At 45.9% G+C, this 25,022-nt stretch overlaps 3 protein-coding genes across 4 annotated transcripts; 2 read left to right on the forward strand and 1 right to left on the reverse strand.

Moving 5' to 3' along the window:
- The first annotated feature begins 4,866 nt into the window (after positions 1–4,866).
- On the forward strand, positions 4,867–10,242 carry rcbtb1 (regulator of chromosome condensation (RCC1) and BTB (POZ) domain containing protein 1). Its single transcript, XM_084003922.1, has 13 exons — positions 4,867–4,898; positions 5,821–6,079; positions 6,194–6,344; positions 6,483–6,649; positions 7,237–7,395; positions 7,473–7,580; positions 7,660–7,802; positions 8,025–8,088; positions 8,166–8,292; positions 8,383–8,509; positions 8,603–8,754; positions 8,849–8,979; positions 9,068–10,242. The coding sequence occupies exons 1-13, from the start codon at positions 4,882–4,884 to the stop codon at positions 9,206–9,208; spliced, it is 1,746 nt and encodes a 581-aa protein (XP_083860048.1). The 5' UTR covers positions 4,867–4,881; the 3' UTR covers positions 9,209–10,242.
- A 465-nt stretch (positions 10,243–10,707) lies between these two features.
- On the forward strand, positions 10,708–17,462 carry cdadc1 (cytidine and dCMP deaminase domain containing 1). 2 transcript variants are annotated; one of them, XM_084004212.1, is made up of 12 exons: positions 10,708–10,766; positions 11,170–11,332; positions 11,578–11,678; positions 11,774–11,951; positions 12,036–12,339; positions 12,411–12,617; positions 12,697–12,818; positions 14,781–14,830; positions 14,970–15,139; positions 15,234–15,423; positions 15,505–15,553; positions 15,631–17,462. In XM_084004212.1, exons 2-12 carry the CDS (start codon positions 11,233–11,235, stop codon positions 15,729–15,731), a joined length of 1,572 nt encoding a protein of 523 aa, XP_083860338.1. In that variant the 5' UTR covers positions 10,708–10,766; positions 11,170–11,232; the 3' UTR covers positions 15,732–17,462. The 2 variants fall into 2 exon arrangements, with proteins under 2 accessions (XP_083860338.1, XP_083860339.1); XM_084004213.1 differs by having other exon boundaries at positions 10,740–10,827.
- cab39l (calcium binding protein 39-like) lies at positions 16,524–24,513 on the reverse strand. Its single transcript, XM_084004215.1, has 9 exons — positions 24,293–24,513; positions 20,524–20,651; positions 20,081–20,245; positions 19,878–19,996; positions 19,578–19,746; positions 19,374–19,433; positions 18,779–18,844; positions 18,551–18,694; positions 16,524–18,466 (listed from the first exon to the last, which is right to left on the reverse strand). Exons 2-9 carry the CDS (start codon positions 20,623–20,625, stop codon positions 18,287–18,289), a joined length of 1,005 nt encoding a protein of 334 aa, XP_083860341.1. The 5' UTR covers positions 20,626–20,651; positions 24,293–24,513; the 3' UTR covers positions 16,524–18,286.
- Between the last annotated feature and the right edge of the window lie 509 nt (positions 24,514–25,022).

A 25,022-nucleotide genomic window follows, 5' to 3' on the forward strand; every position in this document is an offset into this window, starting at 1 on the left:
GCCCCCGAGCGCTCCTCTTCAAATGTCGTCGTCTGCCGCGCGGCGCGGGGAGAGGAGCGGCAGCGGCGGACAGGCATGCGGCGGCGCTAGCGTGAAGTCGGCGGTACGCGGCAGCTGACGGCTTCTGCACAAAAAACCATTGCATATTAGAGGGGATCACAGGGGTCGGTGCGTCCGTCCGGGAGGGAGGGGAGGAGGAGGAGGGGAGGGGTGCGGATACCGGGTGTCCGTCAGCAAGTCGGTGGCATCCCCGTACCAGTCGGCTACAGCAGACAAGTACTGCAGCAGGGGTGCTCCTTTCCAAACACACACACACACTTACTCAGACACACACACACGCGAGATGCAGAATCCCTTTCCAGCAGCAGCGCTGGGTCTCAGGTCTCTGGTCTGGAGCGCACGCACCGCCGGACCGGCCAGGTGAATCACTGCAGGGAATCTCTGCTCTATCCCGCTCTGTGTTTTACTCTTTAAAAAGTCCTTATGAATATTTGATCCGCGTTTCGGCCTCCACTTCTCAATAATCCATAAGCTCCAATGCGCCAAGATACTGCTGCTGCTGTCTGTCTGTCTCCTCTTCCTCTTCTCCTCCTCTCCCTCGCCTCGCTGATGAAAAGAAGCGGCTGGACTGTGGCTCTACTGTCTCTACTACTCCAGAAACTGGATGGAGAAGAAGTTGGAGGAGAAGGAGACCCGGGCACGGCTCGTGGTCCTCTCGCGCTCCGCTGGTGCTTCAGCGTCTTCTTCAGCAGCGCTCGAGACGACCGACGGCCGGTGGGGCGCAAGGAGGTGCACTGACTATCTATAGCCAACCAGCAACAAAGTGGGAGCAATTAAACGGAACATCTAATTCCGGTTGGTACCTTCAAAACAAAAGACCGAACCGTCACAATTCATAAACGCGAGGTTCTCCTTTTTCCCCTATCCTATTTTATTTTTTTTACAAAATGTACATTTCATATTCCTACATCCCAGAGTGTATTGCAAATACACATTAAAGAAGGAAATTTGTAGTAAATTAAAACTGTTCATCATAGAAAAGTTAGTTATATTTACGTACTTGCGCATGTTTCAATAATCAAATAACAAGAACTGCCACCAACTAGTTACACTTTGTTTTTAGATCCATGCTGAAGCTCTTTTTCTCTTTGAGAATGAGCATGAATGTCTGGTTTGCCCTCGACTTTTGTTTTGAAGGAAGTCGTTATCTCCGGTTTACCTGTGCAACTTGATGCAGCCCTATACTGAGACGAGTTGCTTGCAGTTACGTAGACACGTGGTTCCCACACCGTCAGCATCTGAACTGACTGGATATGAACCGTAACCGGCGAGATTTGGGGGAGGTGGTGGGCGGTGAGATGGCGTCACTAGCCCGTGAAGACCACCACACACCCGCCTCCTCCTCTGTATACGCGTAACTCCAAACTCCGTTCAATAACCTACCACTTTAATGCCAGCCTTTTCTATCGGCACACACCTGTTGCACGACTCCCTTGTAAGACTTTGCACAGATGATTAGCATTGAAAGGTTGAATATAGAGCTGCATGGGGTGTTTTCACATTGAAAAGAGCGAACATAAATGAGGAGAAGCTCATTTCAGCTGTGAACCGTCGAGCACGCTGAGAATGCTGCAGTGGTTTCATAGGGCGAGCTGGCGCTGTCCATGGTGCTGAAACGACACAACGCACAAACAACAGCCTCGAGGAACCTCTACTGGTGGACAGCTGTTGAGTACGCATGCGAGGTGCCATTTGAAACCAATTAAACGAACAAAAACATAACGAACAGCAGTTTGGGACTTCTTTGGGTTTTTTTTTAAAGATATAAATCACCAAAGTCACAGCTTTCATGCAAGTTTTGCTCAGAAAATAGTGATAGAAAATGTTTGAATGCCTGTCCAGCATACACCATCAAGTCTTTTCTTGAAAGGCTTTAAAAGCACACTGGATTTAGGTTTGTGGCTCATTTGACTGTGATTCAGACACAGAATACATTAAAAAAATGCTCACAGAATTTGTTAATATGTTCATGTGTACCATTTCTGGAAAGACTGATTAATAGAAAAAAAATTACTTCCAACAATATTCTCCTCAATAAAGATAAACACAATCTTATCATAGTCTTAATTTCGGGAAACGACAAATAAGCCACTGAACGTATCCATCATGTTGTCACACAATGATCACACAAAGCCATTAAACCTAAACTGACCATACATAAGAGATACACACAGTCATATTGTTCTGTGGAGCTCAAGGCTGCAGCATGCTGCTGTCACCAAGGGGCATAATATCATCTGTCTGCACAGAGAGTCTTCAGATCCAACCAGCACACAGACACAGATGCATGCGTGTGTGTGCAATAGGAAGAAGGGAAAGACAGTGAAAGAACGTAGCGAAATAAGAATAATAGTGGACATTTCTATAACCTCCCTATCCAAAGACCCTGGACAGTTTGGCCTAAATTTGCAGAATATGAAAAAGCAAAGCCTCAAAATTCCCTTCAAGGTTTTCTGAAAAGAAATGTGACTCAAGTAAATGTAAAATGATTTGTGCAAAAATATATAGAGATAGAAGATATAGGCAACGAAAATATGGCAATGGGCACTTTTCACAGCAGTGATTTTGACATGTCATTGCAAACACAAGTGTAATAACATTAATTACGTTCCATTCAAGGTGTAGTGGTGTGGCGTGCGTGGTGTTGGCTCTTAAACGTACCCTTCATAGCAGCAAATCAGCTCCTCCCTGACCAAACCCCCTAATTACCTGAGCCTATTTAAAGCACCTGTGTTATCCCTCTTTTTGCCTCTGCCTGTCGGTTGCCACATGGGTCCCGCTCTGTGACTAGGTAGGTGATCGAGTTAAACTTGTTTTATACTTTCAATGTGTGTGCAAATTATGTTATTTTGCATTATTTGCAGCAGCCTGGTGCCTGCTTAATTGCTGCCCCCCCTGCCTGGCGTGCCATGATGTACTCTCCCTTACTCTTACTCTACTGAGCGTTGTGTTAAGGTTGTCAGCTGCTGTTTTGCCTTAGCTTAGTATTTTATCATTGTAGTAAAACTGTTGCATTGCCCTGGTTGTCGGCTTGTATTTTAGATTGACCCAACTGGTTTATTGCTTTAATTTCTCCAATTTGCCATTTCCTTTTCATTTCAGTGGCGCTCGTAGCCGGCTTGTGGTGGAGGCTCCACACACACTAGTGTAGTTCCCTTCACAGGAGTGATAACCGCAATGGGACATGATTTTGAAGTGACACTTTTTGCAGCAAAACATTAGCAGTGACTATGGATTGCATTCGGGCACATGCGGTGGGTAAGTTGGTGCACCCTGGAACACATCCTGAGATAAACTGCCTCTCCACAGCTGGCCTCCACCTATGTGTCAGTGATTGCTAAAGTATTGTCATTTCTACATTTCCAATCATAATTTGATTAACTTTGTAGATTCCTAACTATATTTTACAGGCACTTCCAGTCAATTGGTTCATTGTCGATTATCAATAAATGATTTTGGAACCATGTCTGTCTTGCTTCAGTCACTGAACCTGTGTAGCCTTTGTATAACTGAGGTGTTGGTCAAGTGAGAAATAAAATGTGGGGGTGCAAGTCCTCAGGTGGTGTTGTCGGGTAGTAAGGATATATTGTAAATTGTATTTCTCACTTGACAAACGCCTAAAGTCAGAGGGAACAATCTGGTTACTGAAGGGCAGAGGCAAAAAGAGGGCTCCTGCAACACAGGTGCTTTTAATAAGCTAATTAGGGGGTTTGGTCAGGGACACACACGGCTACGCACACAACGTTAACGCTGCGTTACTAAGCAACGCGGTGGACGTCCTCCGTGTAGCGTTAGCTAGCATGTTTGTTGTTGTTGTTCTCACCTGTCTGTACGAGTCTTGTGGGGGTCCTCAATATGCCCCAGGTTCAATTTCTCTGCTTTATCACCAATGACAAATAAACAACCAGTCCACTCCGCCTCTCTGGTCCCAGTACAAACGGTCCACTTGGCATGACTGGTCCCGCTCCGCTCCTAAAAAATAAAATTGAGTTTTGAGCTGACTGGCAGTCACAACTGTATTGCAGTAACTAACGACAAAGTCCGAACAAACGTACCTCGCTGACGGTAGAAGTTTCTAAGCTAGTGTAGAAGTATCCACAACGCGCGGGTTAGCATTCTGTTTTTAGCCAGGCCCGGCATGCACCTGTGTTGACGTCACTGGGCGTTCTCGCCAGGTGCTGCGGTAAATCGGTGTTTACCTGAGTAAATGAGTTGGCATGGTTTCCATTTAGACCCCCTCCTCGAATAAATACTTAATGGCAACAATTTATTTTCTGCAATAATCCAAAATTCAATTGAAAAATCGAATTAAATTGTTGTCGGGGAACTAGTGCGATACTAACTTCCGGGATTGAAAAAACACGTCATGCTCATGGAATATATAACTGCCCACTTAGCCACATAATAGTACTGCCTCAGCAGAAAATATATGTATATTTTCTTGATATGCAAGTATAGATATTTAATCTGATCCACTGATTAAAAAGCATGATATGGGATAGCACTCCACCTGCTGGTTGTCAAGGGAAACTACAATTTTATTAAAATCAATTTTTGGACCGGTTGTTTAACCAGTGACCAGAAGGGGGCAGCAAAGTGCCCATGCTGTCTACGCTACCGGAAATAATGGAGACGAAGAAGTAGCATCCCTCGACACACAACCACAACAGTTTCATCAAGCAGCTCTACTGTTGTCAACAGCGAGGAGACTATTTCAGCCGGGTAACTGTATACAATTAGTTCACACGTTTGTAGACATGGCTGTTTGTACTTACAGTAACGTTGTAATTAAATGTGTCTGTCTGTTTTTTCTCAGTTGTCATGGAGCGATGCTTTAGGTAGGAATAGCACAGAAAAGCGCTTAACTTAGCTACTAGCTTTCCTCGTTTACCATATGCTTCAGTCAGCTTGTTTCGGTGGCTTAATATATGGCTGTGAGCATATTTTTTTACACATGTTCAAACAGTGAATCGTTGAGTTTAACGTGGTTTTAGCTCGCTGATTGTGCTGTGATGTATTTTGGCTAGCTCTCATGCCGAACTCCACTCAATAATTGAGCAATTTAAACGTTCCCCAGCCTGTCAGCTAAAAGCTAGCATGTCATATAATATACGACTTTTCTTAATCGTTATGAGCCTCGTTAGCAGCCTTCGTCTGACATTTGATACACAATTGGCTTTTATTTCGACAACAATACTATTTAGTATGACCGTCACTTCCTGAATGCGCGTTGCTCTATTTGGTGTGTCACAGGGGGGGTCATATAACCCCTATATCACTTGGAAGTGTCATGTCAGATTGCTGTATATTATCCCGAATTGAAGCTTAAGCAAAGTGATGAGTCACGGCTGCTAAACGAGATCGTGTTGCCTAACATTCGCCCCATAGGCAGGAATTAATTGCACTGACAGATTTTGTGTTTAAATCTGGCCTTTTCAAGGGCAGCCAAGTTTACGAAGCAGCACAAAGCCTTGATCTAATAGATCACTTGTGCTGCTTTGAATGCATGCCATGCCTCTGCCTTTAAACCAGGGATTTCTCAAAGTTGGAAGACATTCTCACACATGGTTTAAGGACAGCTGACTCATTTGCATGTAATTCTGACTGCATCTGTTTGTGTATGTTTGTAATTGTCCCATCCATCTTCCACTGGTTTATGAAGCCCAAAAGGAATGTTTCCCATGGGACTTTGTGAGATCTTTTTTTAAATTTTTAATTAATTCATAGCTACCTCTCATCTTTTCCTTCCTGACATGTCAGCAGGGATGGTTCTGCTCCTTGCTCCCCTCCTCCCACCCTCCCATCTCCTCATCCCCCTCCCATTCCTCCCTCCTCTCCCCTGTCAGCCCTGACTGCTCCTCCCCAACAAGAAAGGCCGAGTTTTGCGGGAGCCATGGTGGATGTCAGTAAGTGGCCCCTGTTTTCTCTGCTGAGCACAGAGGAGCTGGCCACAGTCCGACAGACCTTGGTCTTTGGGAACTCTGCCAATGAAGCCATCTACATCACACATGCCAACGAGGTGATGGGTGTTTGTGAGGCACCAGTATAGCCTGCCTCTTTTGATATCTAAATTAAAAAGCTTTTAAAACAAACAAGATCTTAAGATCAAAATCTCTTGGGTGTTATTTCCCAGGTATTTGTGTTTGGGTTAAACAGCAGCAGCTGCCTTGGCACAGGAGACAGTCTGAGCACCATTGTGCCAAAGAAACTGGACTTCCTGCGCGGGAAGAAGGTAGCCAGCCTGAGCTATGGAAGTGGGCCTCATGTCCTGTTGGCTACAGAGGGTAGGTACTTCCTTATGCTAGCTTTATACATATTTTAGTCTGTAAATCATCATTGTATTGCTACTGTGGTATAAACCTCCACTCTCTATCTCTATCCAGATTTGTATTTTTGCCTCTTTGTGTTTTGTTGTGCTGTAGATGGACAGCTGTTTGCTTGGGGCCACAACAGTTACAGCCAGCTGGGGAATGGGACTACCAACCAGGGACTCTCCCCGTGGCAGGTCAACATCAACGCGCAGAACAAGAAAGTGAGAGAAGTGGCGTGTGGCTCGCATCACTCCATGGCCCTCACTCAGGATGGAGAGGTACGCTTCCATCATCATTCAATTATATATATTTTTAAAATGTATACTTTTCTTAAATTATTAATTCCCAGCCTCATACGTCAATGATAATAAAAATATATTGGAATAATTTGTGTTAAATGTAATCATTCTAGGGACTTGAACCCTGCAGGAGTTGAGATATATGTTGTCATTCCCATGTGAGTCAATAGCACAGTTGGACTTATCAGTAAATAGAGCAGGAAGAGCATATTTACATACACTAGCTTGTTTGTATTTCATGTTTAGTTTTAGATTCGTCACTTGAAAACCGTGACGTAGCCACCTCCTGCTCTGCTGGTGTCAGACTAAGCAGCTTATTTCCAACTCCAAGGCATTAAACATAATTAGGCTGTGTGTGCGTGCGTGGGTGCGTTTGTGGTTTTGGAAAATAGGAAAAGGCTGTTACCATGTTCAATGTTACCAACTGTGCAATAGTGCATTTCACAGTGTTTTGCAAATATTATATGTAAATGATCTGGATTACCCACACAAACTTTTTAATTACTGCCAAAACATAACAACTGTCAAAATGTGCCTTTCTTAATATTTGACTGTTGCCCCTCCAGGTCTTTGCATGGGGTTATAATAACTGCGGCCAGATTGGTTCGGGCTCCACAGCCAACCAGCCGCACCCCAGGAAAGTCACCGGCTGCCTGCAGGGCAAGACGGCGGTCGGCATCACGTGTGGACAGACCTCTTCCATGGCTCTGATCGACAACGGAGAGGTGCCGTGACACTGTGTGACATCTTAATGAAACCTGTAATCTGGACTGAATACGGTAACGTTTTTATGTGGATTTAGGTTTATGGCTGGGGCTACAACGGTAATGGACAGCTGGGTATCGGCAACAATGGGAACCAGCTGTCGCCTTGCCGCCTCTCTGCGCTCCAGGGGCTGTGTATGCAACAGGTGAGACGACAGCACAATGCACTGCTCACTGGTGAGGTCGGTGTCTCTATACAGGACTCAAGTCGTCCCTGTTTTCCAGGTTGTCTCAGGCTACAGCCACTGCCTGGCACTAACGGATGAAGGCTTGCTCTATGCCTGGGGAGCAAACACCTACGGTCAACTGGGGACTGGCAACAAGAGCAACCACCTCAGCCCCGTACTAATCATGGCTGACAAGGAGCGGTAGGGGAGAAGGAGGGGCTCATTCCTTTTGTCTTTGGAGAATAGGCAGGGACAGTCTTCCCATCCTGTCAAGACTTCAACTTCCTGTTTCCTGTCCTCATTTCCTCCCCCTGTACCTTCCACTCCTGTTCTTAAGTGGCTGTCAGTAGAGCTCTCCCCCTTTCTTGTTGTGGCTGTAACACAGTAACATGCCGATCTGCTAACACGCCTCTCGTTTATCAGGATTGTCGAGGTCGCAGCATGCCATTCAACGCATACTTCAGCCGCCAAGACCCAAAGTGGGCAGGTACGTGTGCATTTAATCCTCTCTACGATGGTTCTGTGTGTGTGCTCTGTTGAAACGCGAGTGGACTGTCCTCCCAGGTGTATATGTGGGGTCATTGCCGGGGTCAATCCATCGTCATGCCACACCTCACACCCTTCACCACCACTGACGACGTCTTTGCCTGCTTCGCCACGCCCTCCGTCATGTGGAGGCTCATGTCTATGGGTGAGAGAGAGACCGGGCCGAACCCTTTCTTTGGAGACGCCGTAAAAATCTGCTGACGAAGCTTGATTGTCGTATTCCACTCTGTCGCAGAGCACGACGACTTCCTGACTGTTGCCGAGGCTCTGAGGAAAGAGTTCGACAACCCAGAAACGGCCGACCTTAAATTCAGCGTCGACGGCAAATGCATTCACGTTCACAAAGCCGTGCTGAAGATCAGGTGCGTGTGTCTGAAAGACGTAACTAAAAAGTAACTTTTTTTTATACCCAGCCATGCGTACGGTTTAGATGAGTGTCTTTTGTTTTGGAGTAGGTGTGAACATTTCCGGTCCATGTTTCGCTCCCAATGGACGGAGGATCAGCAGGATGTGATCGAGATCGGCCAGTTCTCTTACCCCGTCTACAGATCCTTCCTGCAGTTCCTCTACACGGACACCGTCGACCTCCCGCCCGAGGACGCCATTGGTTAGCACGCACGCAGCCGTCAAATGCGATGGTTTCTCATTTGTGTGGGTTTCTATTTGCACCGTGACCCGTGTGTTTGTGTGTTGGGCTGCAGGCCTGCTGGACTTGGCCACCTCTTACTGCGAGAACCGCCTGAAGCGCCTGTGTCAGCAGATCATCAAGAGGGGGATCACCGTAGAAAACGCCTTCACACTGCTGTCTGCCGCCATACGATATGACGCAGAGGTACAACACACACAATACTGGGTTGAGGCGTAATGGAGCCCTATCTCATAGCGTCTGTCTTTTTTTTTCTTTTTTTTTTGTTTTCTAGGACCTGGAAGTGTTTTGTTTTCGGTTTTGCGTTAATCATCTGACCCAGGTGACTCAGACGGGAGCCTTCTGGCAGGTGGATGGAGCGATGCTGAAGGAGTTTATCAGCAGAGCGAGCCGCTGCGGAGCCTTCAAGAACTGAGCGGCGCTCTTACCAAGGGGACACAGCTGAGCTCTGAGTCTTTTGATATTATGATTTGCATATATCACGGAGTAACACAAGCAGCATCGTGTACAAGACGGACTGGAATTTAAAGCTGTGTAATCGAGTCGCTGGATGAAGTCACGCCGCCTTTTCTTCCTGTCACACTTTGTATTCTTCACATGCTGTACTTTGTTTTCATGGCCAGTGCTTACAAACGTCCTATGGGAGACCAAACACCTGGAGGGAATGAGAAACTAGGTCAAAGAACAGAGTCTGTGTCTTTGTTCGGGACCTGAAAGAGCTTCGATAACTGACCCGACACCGGCCGGGACACTCGTACCACTCTACTGAAACACGTGTATTAGCTGCTTTTCTGTACATTGTTTTTTTTTTTTTTACTCAAGTCTGTTGTATTTCATATGTTCTGGCATTATAAGAAATGGTTGCTTCTTCTTCGTATTCAGTAAACCTTTAATAGTTCAAATAGGTTAAAACACTGTGGAAGGGAATCTTAGAAAATTGAAACTGAAGACGATATGTTGCACAAGCTTTATATTCCAAGAATGCTCTTCACTGGGACTTTATGACTCATGCAATATGAACACGTTGAAATGCTCTGTAGAAATCAGTGAGATGTTGTGTTTGTATTCTCTTAGAATGGGTTTATGATGACCAAAGACCGCCTGGGTCCTAGTTTTTAACTTCTGTTACATCACCGACTATTGTAGGAAAATAGTCATGGAAAAATGAATTTGTGTTACTTGCCAGGTCAGCTGGCAGCTTGATTGGTGAGATCAGTTTCTGTTTCCAATGTTAAGTTTCCATTTCTTGATGCACTAGGAAAATTGAAAGAACCATCTCAGTTTGATCTGAGCTGGCTGGTAAGTAGGATCTCTTTTTCATTATTAGTCTTTATGGATGGAAAACGGGTTTACAGGAGCAGGTTTACGGCTTTGTTTTACATGAAAAGCAAACTGGAGGAAATTATTCTTTTGCTTACTGTATTGAGATTAAAGTGTATTTTTATTGTACTTTGTTTATATTTTATTTACATAGGACAAGTTTATAAAAACACTTGTTCTGCAGTAAAATATTGGGATTTGTATTACTTTTCATGCCGATATATAAATGACATTTATATATTTAGTTATGGAATTACATGTTTTCTGTGAAGAAATAGATAACCCGAAACTCACTTTCAACATCGAACATTTCATAACAACTACTCACAAGCTCATTTGCATATCCTATACGTAAATCAGAGAGAGAGGACTCATCAGCACCGAGTCACGCAGTTGTATAATGTGAAAATAAAAAATAAAATATTAATTTGGCTCTGCTGAGTAGACTTCAGATATTAATACATAATTATTCGTGGGGTAATACAAGCAGCAGCTCAATATAATCATATTTCATAACATAGTAGTGTGCTGCCATTTAGAGGAACTACTGGGTATTTAACTCCTCGCTCCCCCGCCCTCTTTGTTACGTCAGAGGTTGTGGAACTAACCCGGAACTACGTTAAGCAACCGCTCGCAATAGGAACGGGTTTAAGGCAAGTCCTTTTTTAAACGCGCAGAATAACCTAAACGGATTACATTTACCTTTACTGAAGAGTAAGTCCAGCTGTCTAACGTTTTTCTGTCGACGTTTTGACTCATTGTAGAGCCTGTCGCTAACTGCTAGCTTAGATTGGCTGGTTTATTTGTAGCTTGACGTTTCTATGCAGTCATAAAAAAGTAATATGAATATGTTATTTGAGACGAGAACCCGGATGTGCTGGTTTTAGTAATCATAATCGGCTCACAAGTGCAGCCTTTTCTTACGCAAATAATACATTTGGTTTACGTGTAGGGCTTTTATTTTGAAAGCGATAGCCGGAAATATGATTCACTTGCAAAGTGACACTGTAAACAAGGACAACATCAATACCGGTTGAACTCCTCTCACCCTGCTAGTTGCTCTTGTGGCATCGCAAGCAGGGGGACGCGGATTGTTTTATTTCGTGAACCGGCGGACTGATGGAAGGAAGCGGGGCTCGGAACCGAGCCGATCCGGGCCGGTCTATGCCGGGTCGAGATACAAGGGACAGCAGCACCCAGACTGACAGCAGGCTACAAGGTGAGCCAGATGGGAGCAAGAGTTCGTGTTGGCGTTGTTTTGCAGCAGAGGTTTCTGTTCTGTCCGATAATGAAAACAGAGAGAGTAATTATTATTCTGCATAACTCTTCACGGGACAGCCTTATCTTATCTAAGAATATTGATGGTAGCAAGTGTTAATATTATGATGTGAGAAAAGTAAGTGACCTACATTCATTATTGTTGCTCCACTTTGTTAATGGGGTCACTGTGGGCCTCTCCTCCAGGCCATGGCCCCAGGCTGTCCAAGGTAAACCTATTTACCTTGTTAAGTGTGTGGATGGAGCTGTTCCCACAGGAGCCGTCTGAAGAAGGCGACCACACTGAGGTTGGTGTGTGCACAGAAATAAATGGCACATTTAAGCACACAAGAACCAAACAAATGTGGAAGGTAACGCAGTCATGCTCTCTGCTGCGGTCCAGATCCGTGGGATGGGTCTGGTGGTGGTGCGGGACAGCAAGGTGGTGGGACTCCACTGTTCAGGAGCTGAACTCCACGCAGGACAGGCAGCCATCATCCAACATGGCGCCAACTTGGCCGACTGTCAGCTGTACTTCTCAAGGAGACCCTGCGCCACCTGCCTCAAGATGATCATCAATGGTGAGGCGTGAGGGGAAACGCTAGCGTCTTGTGTTTTATTAATGAAGTGAAACAAACACTCGATGCTGCTTTTCTCTTCTCAAGCTGGGGTCAGTCAGATCTCCTTCTGGCCCGGAGACCCCGAGGTCAGCATGCTGAGGTCCACCTCCACCAACCATTCAGGCTCCCGCTCCCACAGTCCCCCCGACTACATCACGGAGGAGGCGGCGCTGGACGCCATGGCGACAGAGAAGCTGAAGTCCAACAGCCGCCCTCCCATCTGCGTGCTGCTGCAGCCGCTGGCGCCTGGCCTGGCGCAGTTTATTGACGAGACGTCCAGAGATTGTGATTTTATGGAGAGAGTGACTGATGACGACCCGGAGCTGAACGCAAAGGAACTCTTTAACAGGTTTGCACCTCAGTTCGTTGTTAAAAACAAGTGAGCTGCGTATGATTAAATAAATTCTTCCTGCTTTCCAGAGAGCGGACAAGACACCTGAAGGATTTCTCCAGACGGCTCCTGGTCCGGACGCCCGGGCAGCACCGGGAGATCTTGACCCACATGGGTCTGGAGAACTTCTGCGTGGAGCCGTACTTCTCCAACCTGAGACACAACATGAGGGAGCTGGTGGAGGTTCTGGCTGCGGTGGCTGCCGGGGTGCCGCAGCAACACTACGGCTTCTACAGGTCGGGCAGGCTCCCAGTTCCTCGTGTGTTCATCCACCGCCGCTATCTGTTGTTGATCGTGTTGTTTCCTGTGATCCAGGGAGCATCAATCCCCCGCGACGTCACCAGCTGAGGCCTCGCCGCCTCCACAGCATGAGGGACTATCCCAAGAAGTGGCTCGCCATTGCATCATCCAAGCCAGGCTGCTGGCTTACAGAACAGGTCTGGTTGGTGTTTGTCACACAACAGTTCACTCGAGGGGGATTCTGCACACGTGCACACATATTCTGTATTACGTGTTATACAATTTTATTTCTTTCGGTCAGGTGATACGATTGCTCAATGATCGGGATCCTGTTTTCTTCCTCTTCAAGAGTGTTCCTTCTTATCCCAAGCCGTGGTGCAGAGCTGAACGTACTGCTCAACTATCTTTCCTGCTTCGTCGGTGTTGTTATGCACGTCGGAGCACAAATGCCGGTCCGCAAAAGTGTACAGAGCACCATCAAGACGGGTGGTAAACTGGACCACCACTGTTCCCCACGGACCAAATTGGTCACACAGCCATTGTTGTCCGTCGGCATCACAGCAGTCGCTCCTGTGGTTCTTTGCTGGGTCTTCTTCTTCTCGTCCTTGTAGGGTTGCGGGTCTGTTCCCCCCCGTCCGGATCTCTGCCTTGAGTGGTGGCTCCTTCCTGCAGTGGCTGGCGTGGACCCACGTTGCTCTCTCTGCTATCTTCACAGTTGGTTATCAGGAGTACCAGAAATGGTCCTGCCCAGCGTGGTTCCCTCCAGCGAACCACGCAAGTCTTTTATCACCACCCAGTCTCCAGGCTGTAGTGGTCCTTGCAAGGGGGTTGGTAGGGCTGCTCTGCCCTGTGTGTGCACAGACTTGGAAGTTGGAGAGGTTAATGCAGTAGTCAAGCATAGCATAAGTTGGCTGGATTCCTTGTCTTCTCCCGACATGGGTCTGAGGCACACTAAGCACTTTGGGAAAAGAAAACTTCAGCAGTGCCACTGTGTCAGCCTGGCATGCCTGTTCACTTTCTGAAAACCAAAGTGAATTGTCGACCTACTGCATAATTTTACTCTTGCAAGGATGTTTTAAGACCTTTTGTCTCAGTAGCCCATCGCGGCTCTGGTGTGTGTCCAAGAACGACCTGTGACATAACTGTGTGTGGATCAGAAACCAATGGAGCTCCGGCATAAACCGCGTTGTTCTCTGCTCTCATATCCCAAACAAATTGCAAGACCGCTGGTTGTTTTTCTTGAGGTGCCTTTTTACTGGAAAGATAGGTGTGCAACAAGGTGAATCTGGACATTTGTTACTATAACTCCTGTCCTCTGGTCAGAATTGCCATTCTTCTGAGTTTTTTTTTGTTGCTTTGGGACAGTCTTTAATCCAGTGAACTCCCACAGTGGTGACAGGCGTGGTGAGCGGTGTTTTTGAAATGTCCATCCATGAGCCCTGCCCCGTCTGCCTGGTCTTCCTCTGCCCCGATAGTGTAGTTTCCGTTCATAGGCCTGCAGTTGAGCCATTTGCAGTCTATTTTCCAGCTTTGCCTTCTTCTTGTCAGCTTTCTCCTCAGTTCTTGCTTACATATTTGGCATAGCTGGAGCGTTCAGATCAGGCAAAGGTGCAGCAGGTCCGATGACTCGGGTCCGGCTGTCGCAGGTAATAGTTGTTGTGGTGCAGCTTCAGGAGGTGTGTAGGGAGGAGGAGGCCGTGCTTCGCCAGAGAAACAGTCCAGGTCCTGGTGTACTCTGCCTGTGCAATGCTGCTCCCAAACCTCCAGATACTCACATGTTCCGTCTCCATGCTTGTCACACATGGTCTTTGCACACCCCTCATATAAAATGTTGGACCCCATAGTTTACTTTGAGTCTTACCCATGACGAATCATTTCAACAAGTCTTACCAGAAAGAACCCAGAGATTCTGTGATACCACACACAATTTCTAATGTGGACCACAGCCGTAAAAGTAGCCGGATCCGGATCCTAAAGAACAAACAAAATAAAATAGAAACTTTTAACTGCGATAGGAATTTCCTAAAAGTCTTTAAAGGGTTGAAGCAACAGCTGCCTGCATGCCTGGAGGACATTTTCAAGTCCCAATCATTTCAAACTGCATTCCTGTCGCTGTGTCTCCAGTTCTTATATGCAAAAAACTGTCATTTCCATTCCAGATGACCCCAAAGTGGGCGTGGGCGCCGTCATCTGGGCCAAAGGAGCGTCGGTGAGCTTCTTCCCTTTGTGCACAATCACGTTGTTTCCCGTAGTCTCGTGTTTGTTCGGGTTAGTGTCAGAAGTGGGAATTAGCCTTCCGTCTCCTGCAACCGTGCTAACCTAAGATAATCGTTGCTGTCTTGTCCCAGGCTGGCAGCGACGGGACGGGGCATCTGTACCTGGTGGGTTGCGGGTACAACGCCTACCCAGCAGGCTCACAGTATGCAGAGTACCCCCAGATGGACACCAAGCAGGAGGAACGACAGAGACGCAAATACAGATACATCGTGCACGCCGAGCAGAACGCCCTCACCTTCAGGTCCGAGCCGCCACCGCCGCCGCCGCCGCCGGTCTGAACCCGCTCCTCTTCTGAGTCTGTGTTTCACACAAGTGTTTCCTCCTCATGCCTGCAGGACCCGACACATCAAGCCGGACGAGCCCACCATGCTGTTTGTCACCAAATGTCCGTGTGACGAGTGCGTCCCCCTGATCAGAGGAGCCGGCGTCACGCACATCTACACCACGGACCAGGACCGGGGCAAGGACAAGGGGGACATTTCCTACCTGAGGTTCGGCAGCCTGAAGAACGTCGGCAAGTTCATCGTGAGTACAAGTCGGGTTGTTTGATGCCTTTTTGCTGCCGTCTACGAAAGAAGACAACGTGATGCTTTTCTGTCTTCGTAGTGGCAGAGGAGCCCTCCAGCTTCCTCGGCGGCCTCCCCTCACCTCGCCAGTAAGTTCCACCTCGCCACCTTTAGGCGTCCAAATGTGCCGGCGCTCGTTTGTAACGGCGGTGTCTTTTTCTCGCAGACGGTAACGCCGGGAAGCACAGCAGGCAGCCGGAGCAGGAGAGCTGGAGCAACAAGAAGCTGTGCACCAACAGACCCCTCCACTTGCCGAGTGTCAGCTGACCAGCCACGGACGGATTCGCGGAATCGTGTTTTTAGCTCTGGCGCCACAGATTTGACTGTTTATGGGAGAAGTGAGATCAAATCTGTGCCTGAGCTTCATTTCATTTATTTGTTTTTTTCTTTGTGAAGTAACTGAGGTTGGTGTGTTCTGTTCCTCCTCTTAAACCTGTGCTGCATGTTTCTTACCACGCGGAGTGAGACCTGCCCGCTAAAACGTACACCAGGCTGCTTCGCGCTCGGTGGCGGACGATTGGAGGACACCGTGTCCTTTAAGGCTTGAATCGAAGACCTCAAAGGGAGACTATCAAGAAGGGACGGATGATCGGAATACTGCAAAATAATATATACTGTATATTTAAAATAGTTGGTGTCATTTTATTGTTTTTTTATATAATAGGTGAATGGTTATTTTAAATGGTGTAATGGTTGAAGGTACCCAACACTCCTGCTGCATCTCTCTCTGCATCACATTTTTACTCAAGGTTGCTGCCGTGACAATATCCCATGATTATGTGATTATATTACAGTTTATTAACATACAAAGTCACTTCAAAAAGGAAGAGACTTGATTACAAAGCTTTACTCTGGTGTCATGTCTGTCATTTATCAATTCAGTGGTTTAAAACAAACCTACTTCATTGTATGTGCTTGTATGTTTCTGTAACTGAGGTCCTAAGCATCAAGAACAACGTGTTAAAAGATGCTTTTAAGGAGATAAACATAAAAACGTGGACATAAAGTGATTTCTTTGTCGTGCAAGTTGCCTGTAAACACACAGAGACACACAACGCATGCATTCCCATCGTTTTATTTGTGGTGAACGTGGTACAATGGCATCAACGTGGGAAACAAGGTGGCTGCTTTCAGAGAGAGAGGACAGAAAGTTGCTTGTCGTTTCAGTTGGGAGAAGGAAAGAAAGGGGGAAAAAGTAGTCGTAGTTTGACTCAAGTGTGACGCAAAGCCGCTTGGTCTACTTTTGCATCGCGTGTTTATATTCTCACATAGAATGATATGTCACAGCTTATAGCATCCAAACAAATGACTGTTTCCATTTTTCTTTAGTCGAAAAGAAGAAGAGTTTCCACTACGGCCTTTCTGATTGACGGCTTCCTAATTAAAGAGATTTAAACACAGGACTTCTGTGGGAGCTCCAAACAGACGCACTTACAACTACTGACATAAGTGCTAATGCCATTTATAGTCAATGGGAACATGATTGTTTTTTTCCAAGTCAAATAAAAAAACAGCACTTTAAATGTAGCATTTTAACCTCATGATTTTTGCACATTTTATGGTTCTTTCATATGGATTCTTTTCACAGTCACATTTCTCAGTTACACGACGACAACCGAGGCGGCAAGGAAGTTTAAAATGTTCAAATATAGCGAGTTTAAGAGGTTCACTGCTCAATCGCAACGAAAATGTTCTATCCAGAGCCTATTTTCATAAAAATAATAATTAAGCTCCCCCTAGAAATATAGTGAAAGTACAAAAAAGAAGAAGTGGAAAAAATCTACCAAACCAAAAACAAAAGAGAAAAAGGCACCTCTGAATCTCCTCGCCCCGCTTCGTTTACCAACATCGATCCAAATCAGAGAAAAACACACACTTGTTACAGTCGAGAGAAGGTTATTCCTGTTAATGTTCAATGTTCTCACTCACAACAGCACTCGCCCCGCTGGACAAACCAGAAACTGTACATGACAAGAAATTTAACTATATATATTTATATTTATAAAAAAAAAAAAAACAAAGACCCGCGAGCAGTGTGATAACAGAAAAATCATATTATTTTTTTTTATCATACAGAAAGTGCTATCAGCCACCAGCAAAGAGAACCAGTGATCAAAATGATTGAAGCTGTGCTGATAGCAGTTCAATTAAGAAGGGCCCTTCATTTCAAACATTTAAAATATTTTGGTCAACGGTGACTGAAAGCAGCTCCCTCTTCCCTCCGCCTCACTAGTGCTGCATGTTAGCCATCTGTTATTGTAGACGAATCCGTTAAATATTGAAGCCCGATGATGCTTTTTAGTTTTAGCGGGAGAAAACTTGGCTTTGGCAGCGAAACGAACGTTTGGTGAGCTGAAGGCAACGGAGGTTGGCGGTTGCCGTTTGGCGAACAAAGCTTTCAGCAAGAACACGTTGAACCCGGGGTAAAACACACGGAAAAAGCAGGAATTCTTCATTCTAGGTTTTTTTTTTTTGCAGCTACTTCATCAGAAAATCAACTCGCGTCACGACCACGTGGCTTTTTATTATTATTTATAACCGCTGCTTCTCCCAGCGGAGCTAACCGGCTCCTCCAACACCACGAGCTGTGGCACTACATGCTACCTATGAGGAAAAAAAAAAAAAAAAAGATTTCAAGATGGAAAAAAATGTACAAAAGAAAGATCAGTGATTGAGAACTACTGTTGCACAAATGAGCCAACGAAGAGAAATAAAGACAAATAACGTCTCTGAAGTAGAATAACCGTTATCGTTAATGTGTTTTCTTTCTACTGGATGTCTTCCCCATTCATAAAAAGTTGGGCTAGAAGGCGGGGGCTTCTCTAGGAGGCCGGTTTCTTCAGATCCCGGATCTGTTTGATTAGGTAGGTCTTCTCGTCGTTGAACTGCTCGTCGTCCGTGCGATCCTTCTGGAAGTTGCTCAGGAAGTCGATTAGTTTGGTCTGGTTCTTGAGCAGGATGTCGACGATGGGCTGCGTCTTGTTGGGGTTCGCCACAAAAACCTGAGACGACAAAAAAAAAACATTTTAACATCACATAATATATATACGAAGAGGGGATTTAGCTTCTGGATCTATTTCTGTCACCTTGAAGACGTGGAAGGCCTCAAACTGGATGTTGGGGCTCTTGTCTCGTAGCAGATTCATCATCAGCTTGAGATGCTCCGGCTTGCTGATGTAGCGCGTCATCACCGTGAAGTTATGTCTGTCCAGCAGCAGCTCGCCCAGGAGCTGGGGGGGGAGAGAGAGGGAAGATGTATCGGTGCGGTCGTACAGAATCACTCTACGGATCAATATGCGGGTCAAGGGGCAAACCTTTAGAGACTGCCTCTTGGTGACGTAGTTCTCAGAGTGCAGCAGCTTCTCGTAGTCCGTGAACACCTGCAATACATGAGAAACACGTCATCATTTCACAGAATGATCATTAACGGATGGAATATGAGACTAAACATGTTGAGTGTTTTGGACATTTGTGCATTTTGACCTTTGGATTTGATCTCACAGACCGTTTGAATGCCTCTCTTTATCGTGTTTTTGTGTCTCTTACTCTGGACTCGACTAAATTAACCTGGCGGGGCCCCCTAAATCGAATCAAAGCCGTGCACACGGAGCCACTAGCACGTCTCCTCGTGGAGACATCCGTCAACATACAGCGTCCGGGTAAAAAGGCTGTTCTGTGTGGGCTTCCTTCCAGCCTGAGACCCATGGGGGTCCTACGTATGAAAGGGGCCCCTCTAAAACTAACAGCATAGAGCAGAGCTTTGTATCGATACACGTTGAGACGGCTTTCCTGGAACTTTATCAGTCAAAACTGTATTTCCTACCCTGAATACATGACTGAGCCATTGAGCAGCGACTGATGTCAAGAGAACGTTCCACCTGGGTGCAAATAACAAGGCTTCTAACTCACAGCATCGTAGTTCTGCTCCAGGTATTCAGCCACGAGCACTTTATGTCTTGTCAGGAGATCCTGTCAATGAAGAGGGACAGATAGAATATCAGATATCAGAGCTAAAGATTAAGAAACAGTTGTTTCTGTCCAGTAAAACACTGGGAAACCACATCACTGTACTTGAGTTTGCAGTTGGGGCTGGAACAGGACAAGCGGAGGTACCTTGAAGGTGGCGAAGGCGTCGGAGGCGATGTCGAAGGTGGACATCTCCACGTAGTTGAAGAAACTGTGGAAGCGGTCGGACTGGAGGAGGATCTTGGCGAGGGGCTCGTGGCGGATGCACTCCCTCAGCATGATCCCGCAGTTCAACGCCACCTGGGGCGTCTCGTACCTTCAAACACAGGCGGAGGAGTCGTGTCACCTCTTTGAAGCCGCACGTGTGTGTGTGTGTGTGTGTGTGTGTGTGTGTGTGTGTGTGTGTGTGTGTGTGTGTGTGTGTGTGTGTGTGTGTGTGTCTCTCACCCTTTCAGCAGTATAAAGAGGACCTCCTGGTGGGAACCAAAATATTCAACAGTGGGACTCCTCGTACCGATCTGCCTCCTCAGGATGTTGTTGAAGATCTGACACACGTCCTTCTTCCCCTGGAAACACACACACACACTTAAAATGAGACAAATCGTGACTCCTTCCTCCCCTCCATGATGCCGACACTCGTCTGTCCTTACCTCGAAGTCTATGACCTGCAGGTTTTCTACCAGCGAGAGCAGCAGGCCGCTGTTGTACAGCTCCTGGGCCAGCTGGGCCACCGTCTCCGTGTGGGGCTCCTTGTCGTTGCTGCCGTACAGAATCTCCTTCATGGACACCAAACACTTGGACACCTCCTCAGACGCCTGGAGAACAGAGAGGGGGGGTGTTAGGAAAGATGGCAGGCATCTCTGTGTATTGTTTGAGTTTGGAAAAGGGAGAAATCTGAAAACGACTTGAGCCTGAGCTCGGCTTGTGTGGCTGATTCTACGTGTGTGTGTGTGTGACTGTATACGGTCTTGACAGTGAAGTGTCAGGCCCAGGCTGTTCCAGGGTGCATTTTCACAGAGGGCTGTCACCCTCAGGCCCCAGGGCACCCACACACACACAAACACACACACACACACAAACACTCCTTCTCTACCTTGTCTGTCTTCTTGTCCTGTTTGACCAGGATGGCCATGTTTTCCTTCAGGGTCCGAACGATGTCCGCCGGACTCTTGTGGGATTTACCAAACAGCGGCATGATGGACACACACTCGCCTTAGGGACCTGGACAACACACACACACACACACACGCACAGACACACACAGGTCAGTGACAGGTGTCGAGTCATTTCTGTAGTCAGTTCATGACAGACTCTGCTTCTCAACATTTCTGTGACATTTAGGAGCCTGCCAGATTTTGGATACATAATAAAGGGTAAAACCCAACCAGGTCCATGAAAACCCCTGGAATGGCTGAATTTAAAAGCGTTTTTCGTGTGTGCGTTCATTCCTCTCACACCCCAGAGACACATTCCGATGTCGTCTCTCGTCCACGCGAGCGACAACTGCAGCCCGTTTGACACAATGTTGAGGTGATGAGTCAGGACTTAATACTGCAATCTGCCCAAAAAATGTGGCAAAACCAACACAAAACGATGTAAGTCCGGTAATGCAGGTGGTTTAAGTTGCATTGACTGTATATGATGGGAGTTGTTGCTTTATTTCATAATATCTGAGCAGGCCTGGGGTTGTATTTTGCCCTGGTGCTGTCAGAAGGTCAACGGCTGTTTGGGGCTCAACAGCGAGGGCGTAGCCAGTAGACGGAGGTTCCTCTGCTGCAGCCGCACATCACACTGCTACAACAACCGGCTCCACAACGGATCAGGATCTTTCCACTCTTTTATAATGCTGTAAATGTCATTTCATATACGGAGATTATTTAAAAATGTATTAAAAATCATTGTTCCTCCCTAAATGAGAAGGGGTCTGAATACTGACATGTCATGCAAGACATAAATGACAGAAAATGCCATTGGACTGCAAACAGGGAGAGAATGTTGTCATGTCATGAAAACCAAGAGGGAGGATTTAAAAAGGCAGCAGCCGCCTTCAATCCACAATCCTAGCCAGGTCAGGCAGCAGGCGGAGAACTTGTGACTGCTAATCCTCATCTGGGAATGTAAAAAGGGCTTAACTCTGCCTCTTTACTTGCCTATTTACTCTGCCTCTTAAACTCTAACTCACACCTTCATTCCTCTGCTGCCATTCCTTCCTTCCGTATGATGCATTCACTTGCAATAATTCACTTTAACGTCCTATTACGTCATGGCAACACGGCATCAGCCAAGTCAATATTTGTCAAAGGATAAGGGAGCAATGAGGAAGTTGTTATCGACCAACTCCCCTGCTTTATTATCCAATCATTTCGTAAACTATTATATGACATTATGGTCTATAATAATGTAATATTTCCACCGTGTCACCTGCAGCTGTAACGACATGTTTCTGATTTTTAAAAGAAACATTAAAAGGGTCCATTTATGCATCTAATATGTCTATGAATCCTGTAATCCTGTATTCTGTCTGGAACCAAAAGACACTGTCACACAAGCCAAAGAAAAGCAGTAATTCCTACATTTAAGTTATGTAAAATAATAACTTAAGTACCCATTCAAATATTTGACAATTATCTTTTCATGTTGGTTGTATAACACATTCACCAAGTAATTGTTTTGCACAGAAACTCCACCATATCCTAAATTAAATGACCGATGTGCCGGGTCTTGTGACACATGCACATCAATCTAACGCTCATCAATCACCAAATAGCTGGCTGGCGGCTCTGATGACTAATCAAAGTTGTTCCAGTGGAGCAGGATAGTTATCCGTCACACCCTCTTGTCGGTCTGCCACCACAAGTACGAAACACAACTTTTCACGGCTCGTGCTGCAACCTTCACGTCGGCCTGTAGAGGGAGTTTACCTTCTACACACTTACTGGCATCAGTATAAAATATTCAGATTCAATATTTAAAAAAATATTTAAGTTATAAATCATTAGTCTAGCTGTTGGCATGCTGAAACATTTTGAAGCGTTCAGGAACGCTCGTAAATCTGTAACATTAAGTCTCGAAGGCGTTCAACAACGTGTCGCCTTTCAAAACAAGAAGAAAGATGGCAGCTTTTAATTTGACAGCACTTCCTCTCGGCCGCCTAGGAATGCAGATGCATCCATCCATGATGATGCAACTGGAATTTAGGTATTCATGGAGGAACTCGATCAACTTAAATGACATCAAAAACAGGCGACATTAAACAAGGTGGTATTTCTCACGAAGGGGAAAGAGCTGCAACGTTTTTGAGCTTTTCTTCAAACAAAGTTAAGACCTGCAGATTGACTGCAAAAGAGGCGTTTCTCTTTGCCGGCGTTCACAAGGACACCGGCCTCTCCGAGGCAACCAAGGGAGAAACGCCAAAAAAAAAGGACAAACATTGGCTCAAGTCCTTCCCTGAGATTGATAACGATGTGAGCACATCCTTCCCTTGAACGGGGAAACAAAAGGACTTTCGTGACTGCGACACACGTCCCTGATCCCTGAAAGTATACAGAAACAAGACAGATTGAGTTACAGCACCCACCTGCATGTCCAACTGTTTTGGTAAACAGGGTTTGTATGCCACAAGCCGACGGGGGAGAGGTATAAAATATCTACCGCTGTCATACACGATCAGCTTATTATCATGTAGAGCTTTGACAATACACAGCACATTCAGGTCCTACAGCAGCAGACTGACAGACCTCGTTTTACCTGTCCAAGCACGCGGTCTGCTGCCATGTACATTTCAGCTGCTGCAGTCAATAAGCGTTAGTATTCTGAACCAGTGACGGACGGGCCGATCCCAGCAGGGCATGAAAGCCTGTATTATGATTCTGGTCTGTCTGCACGTCAACAAAAGTTGGAGTTGCTTGAGAAATAAAGGCAAAGGAGGTTTAGAACAATCATTTCAAACTCCATCAAAACAAATGGGTTATTGGACAACTCGACATACAAGATCCAAAATAAATGTTGTCTTCTCAAAGACACTGAAACACCTAGAATGAATGCAAAATCAATCTACATAATATTTAGCATCTAATCTAAAAGCTAAAAAAACCATCAGTCTTATCCTGACTGGCTTTAGAAATATGTATTGGGGATGCTGCATCATATGGCTGGGAAATATTACTCAGCACAAAACTGTTCAGTCAATATTGATCAACCTTTCAATTCGATCTTCAATCAATAAATTATTTAATCTACAAAATGTAGGTGACATGTAGGTTTACATGATAAATATCTTAACTAATTGATTGTCCAATTAACTTCCTGAAGCTCAACTAGCAGATTAACTAATAGTTTCAGCAGTAGATAATTGCTGTTAGACAGGTTTTATTATGAAATGCGTGACCGGAAGCTGCATTGTTTTCATTCTCGTTAGCATGACGCTAGTCATCTAAAGTAACATAGCAAGATGGGGGGGGGGGAAACCAACGCTGAAATAACACTTTATTCGCGCTGCTGAAGAATTAAACAACGACTGTGTTTAGAAGAATAAGAGCTTAAAGCGCAAGCGGCAGTAAATAGCACGTAAGGCCGCATAAACAGCCCCAGACAATGTGATTTAACGAGGCTACACCCCTCTCGCCTCCAGCTAAACTCCCTTTTTTTTTTGTTTGACAGATTCACAAAGCTGAGCACCTCTGCCCGCGTTATTACGAAAACAACTGCTACTAAAGGGCATCAGAGGGTGTCACTTTCCCAACACAGCGCACATTTCGACCCTAAACTCAAGTTACAACGGCTGTCAAGGGCAGTGATATCCCTCCGCTGCGATAACTGGGAGCTATCGCTCCTCGACAGCGCCAGCTAGGAACGATACCTACCAGCGGGAAGATGTTTGGTGGGGCGTCTGTAAAATGTCTCGACCGCTTTCCGTCCCGGTTCGCAGCGCAGCCGAGCCTCCCAGATAAGGCTTCTGTAGTCACGCCACGGCTGTCCGGTAGCAGGGAAGTCCGCTAGCAATGCGTGCGACACAATTTAAAATGTGTGGAATCTGTTAAGAAGCCAGTGCGGAATTCCATCTGGTCACTTTCCAGTCGTCCGTCGAGCTAGCGGAGCAACGTTTGACGACTTCCGGCGTGAACCTTCAGAATAAAACCAGCTTGACCCCGTCGTCTGTGTAAGTGAATGGTGGAAGAAGGGGACGCGGGGTTAAAAATAAAACAGAAACACATACTAATTATCTAAATAGTGCTTGTATTCATGAATTAAATCGAGAAATTCGCTATTTATACAATATTACACTGTCGCACAGACAACCTTGATTTATAGAGAAAAACGCGTCACTTCCTGTAGTCAGGCTCCCGCATGCCAACTTGATAAATCTGTATCTTTCCAATCGTTGCCGAGTCTCGTTCACTTCCACTTACGTCATGTCCTTCTTCCCACCTCGCCTGAGATATTACTATAATATACGACATCGTTATATATTTATGATCTATTTATGATTCAAATTATCTTGAGAGATATAATTTACTTTTTTTTCACCGCTGAACGGGGAAAATAAAAGGAGAAAATAGACCGAAGGTTGGATGGCGTACATATTGGAACGCA

This window comes from Eutrigla gurnardus, assembly GCF_963514095.1.
Source record: "Eutrigla gurnardus genome assembly, chromosome: 24".
Taxonomy (NCBI): domain Eukaryota; kingdom Metazoa; phylum Chordata; class Actinopteri; order Perciformes; family Triglidae; genus Eutrigla; species Eutrigla gurnardus.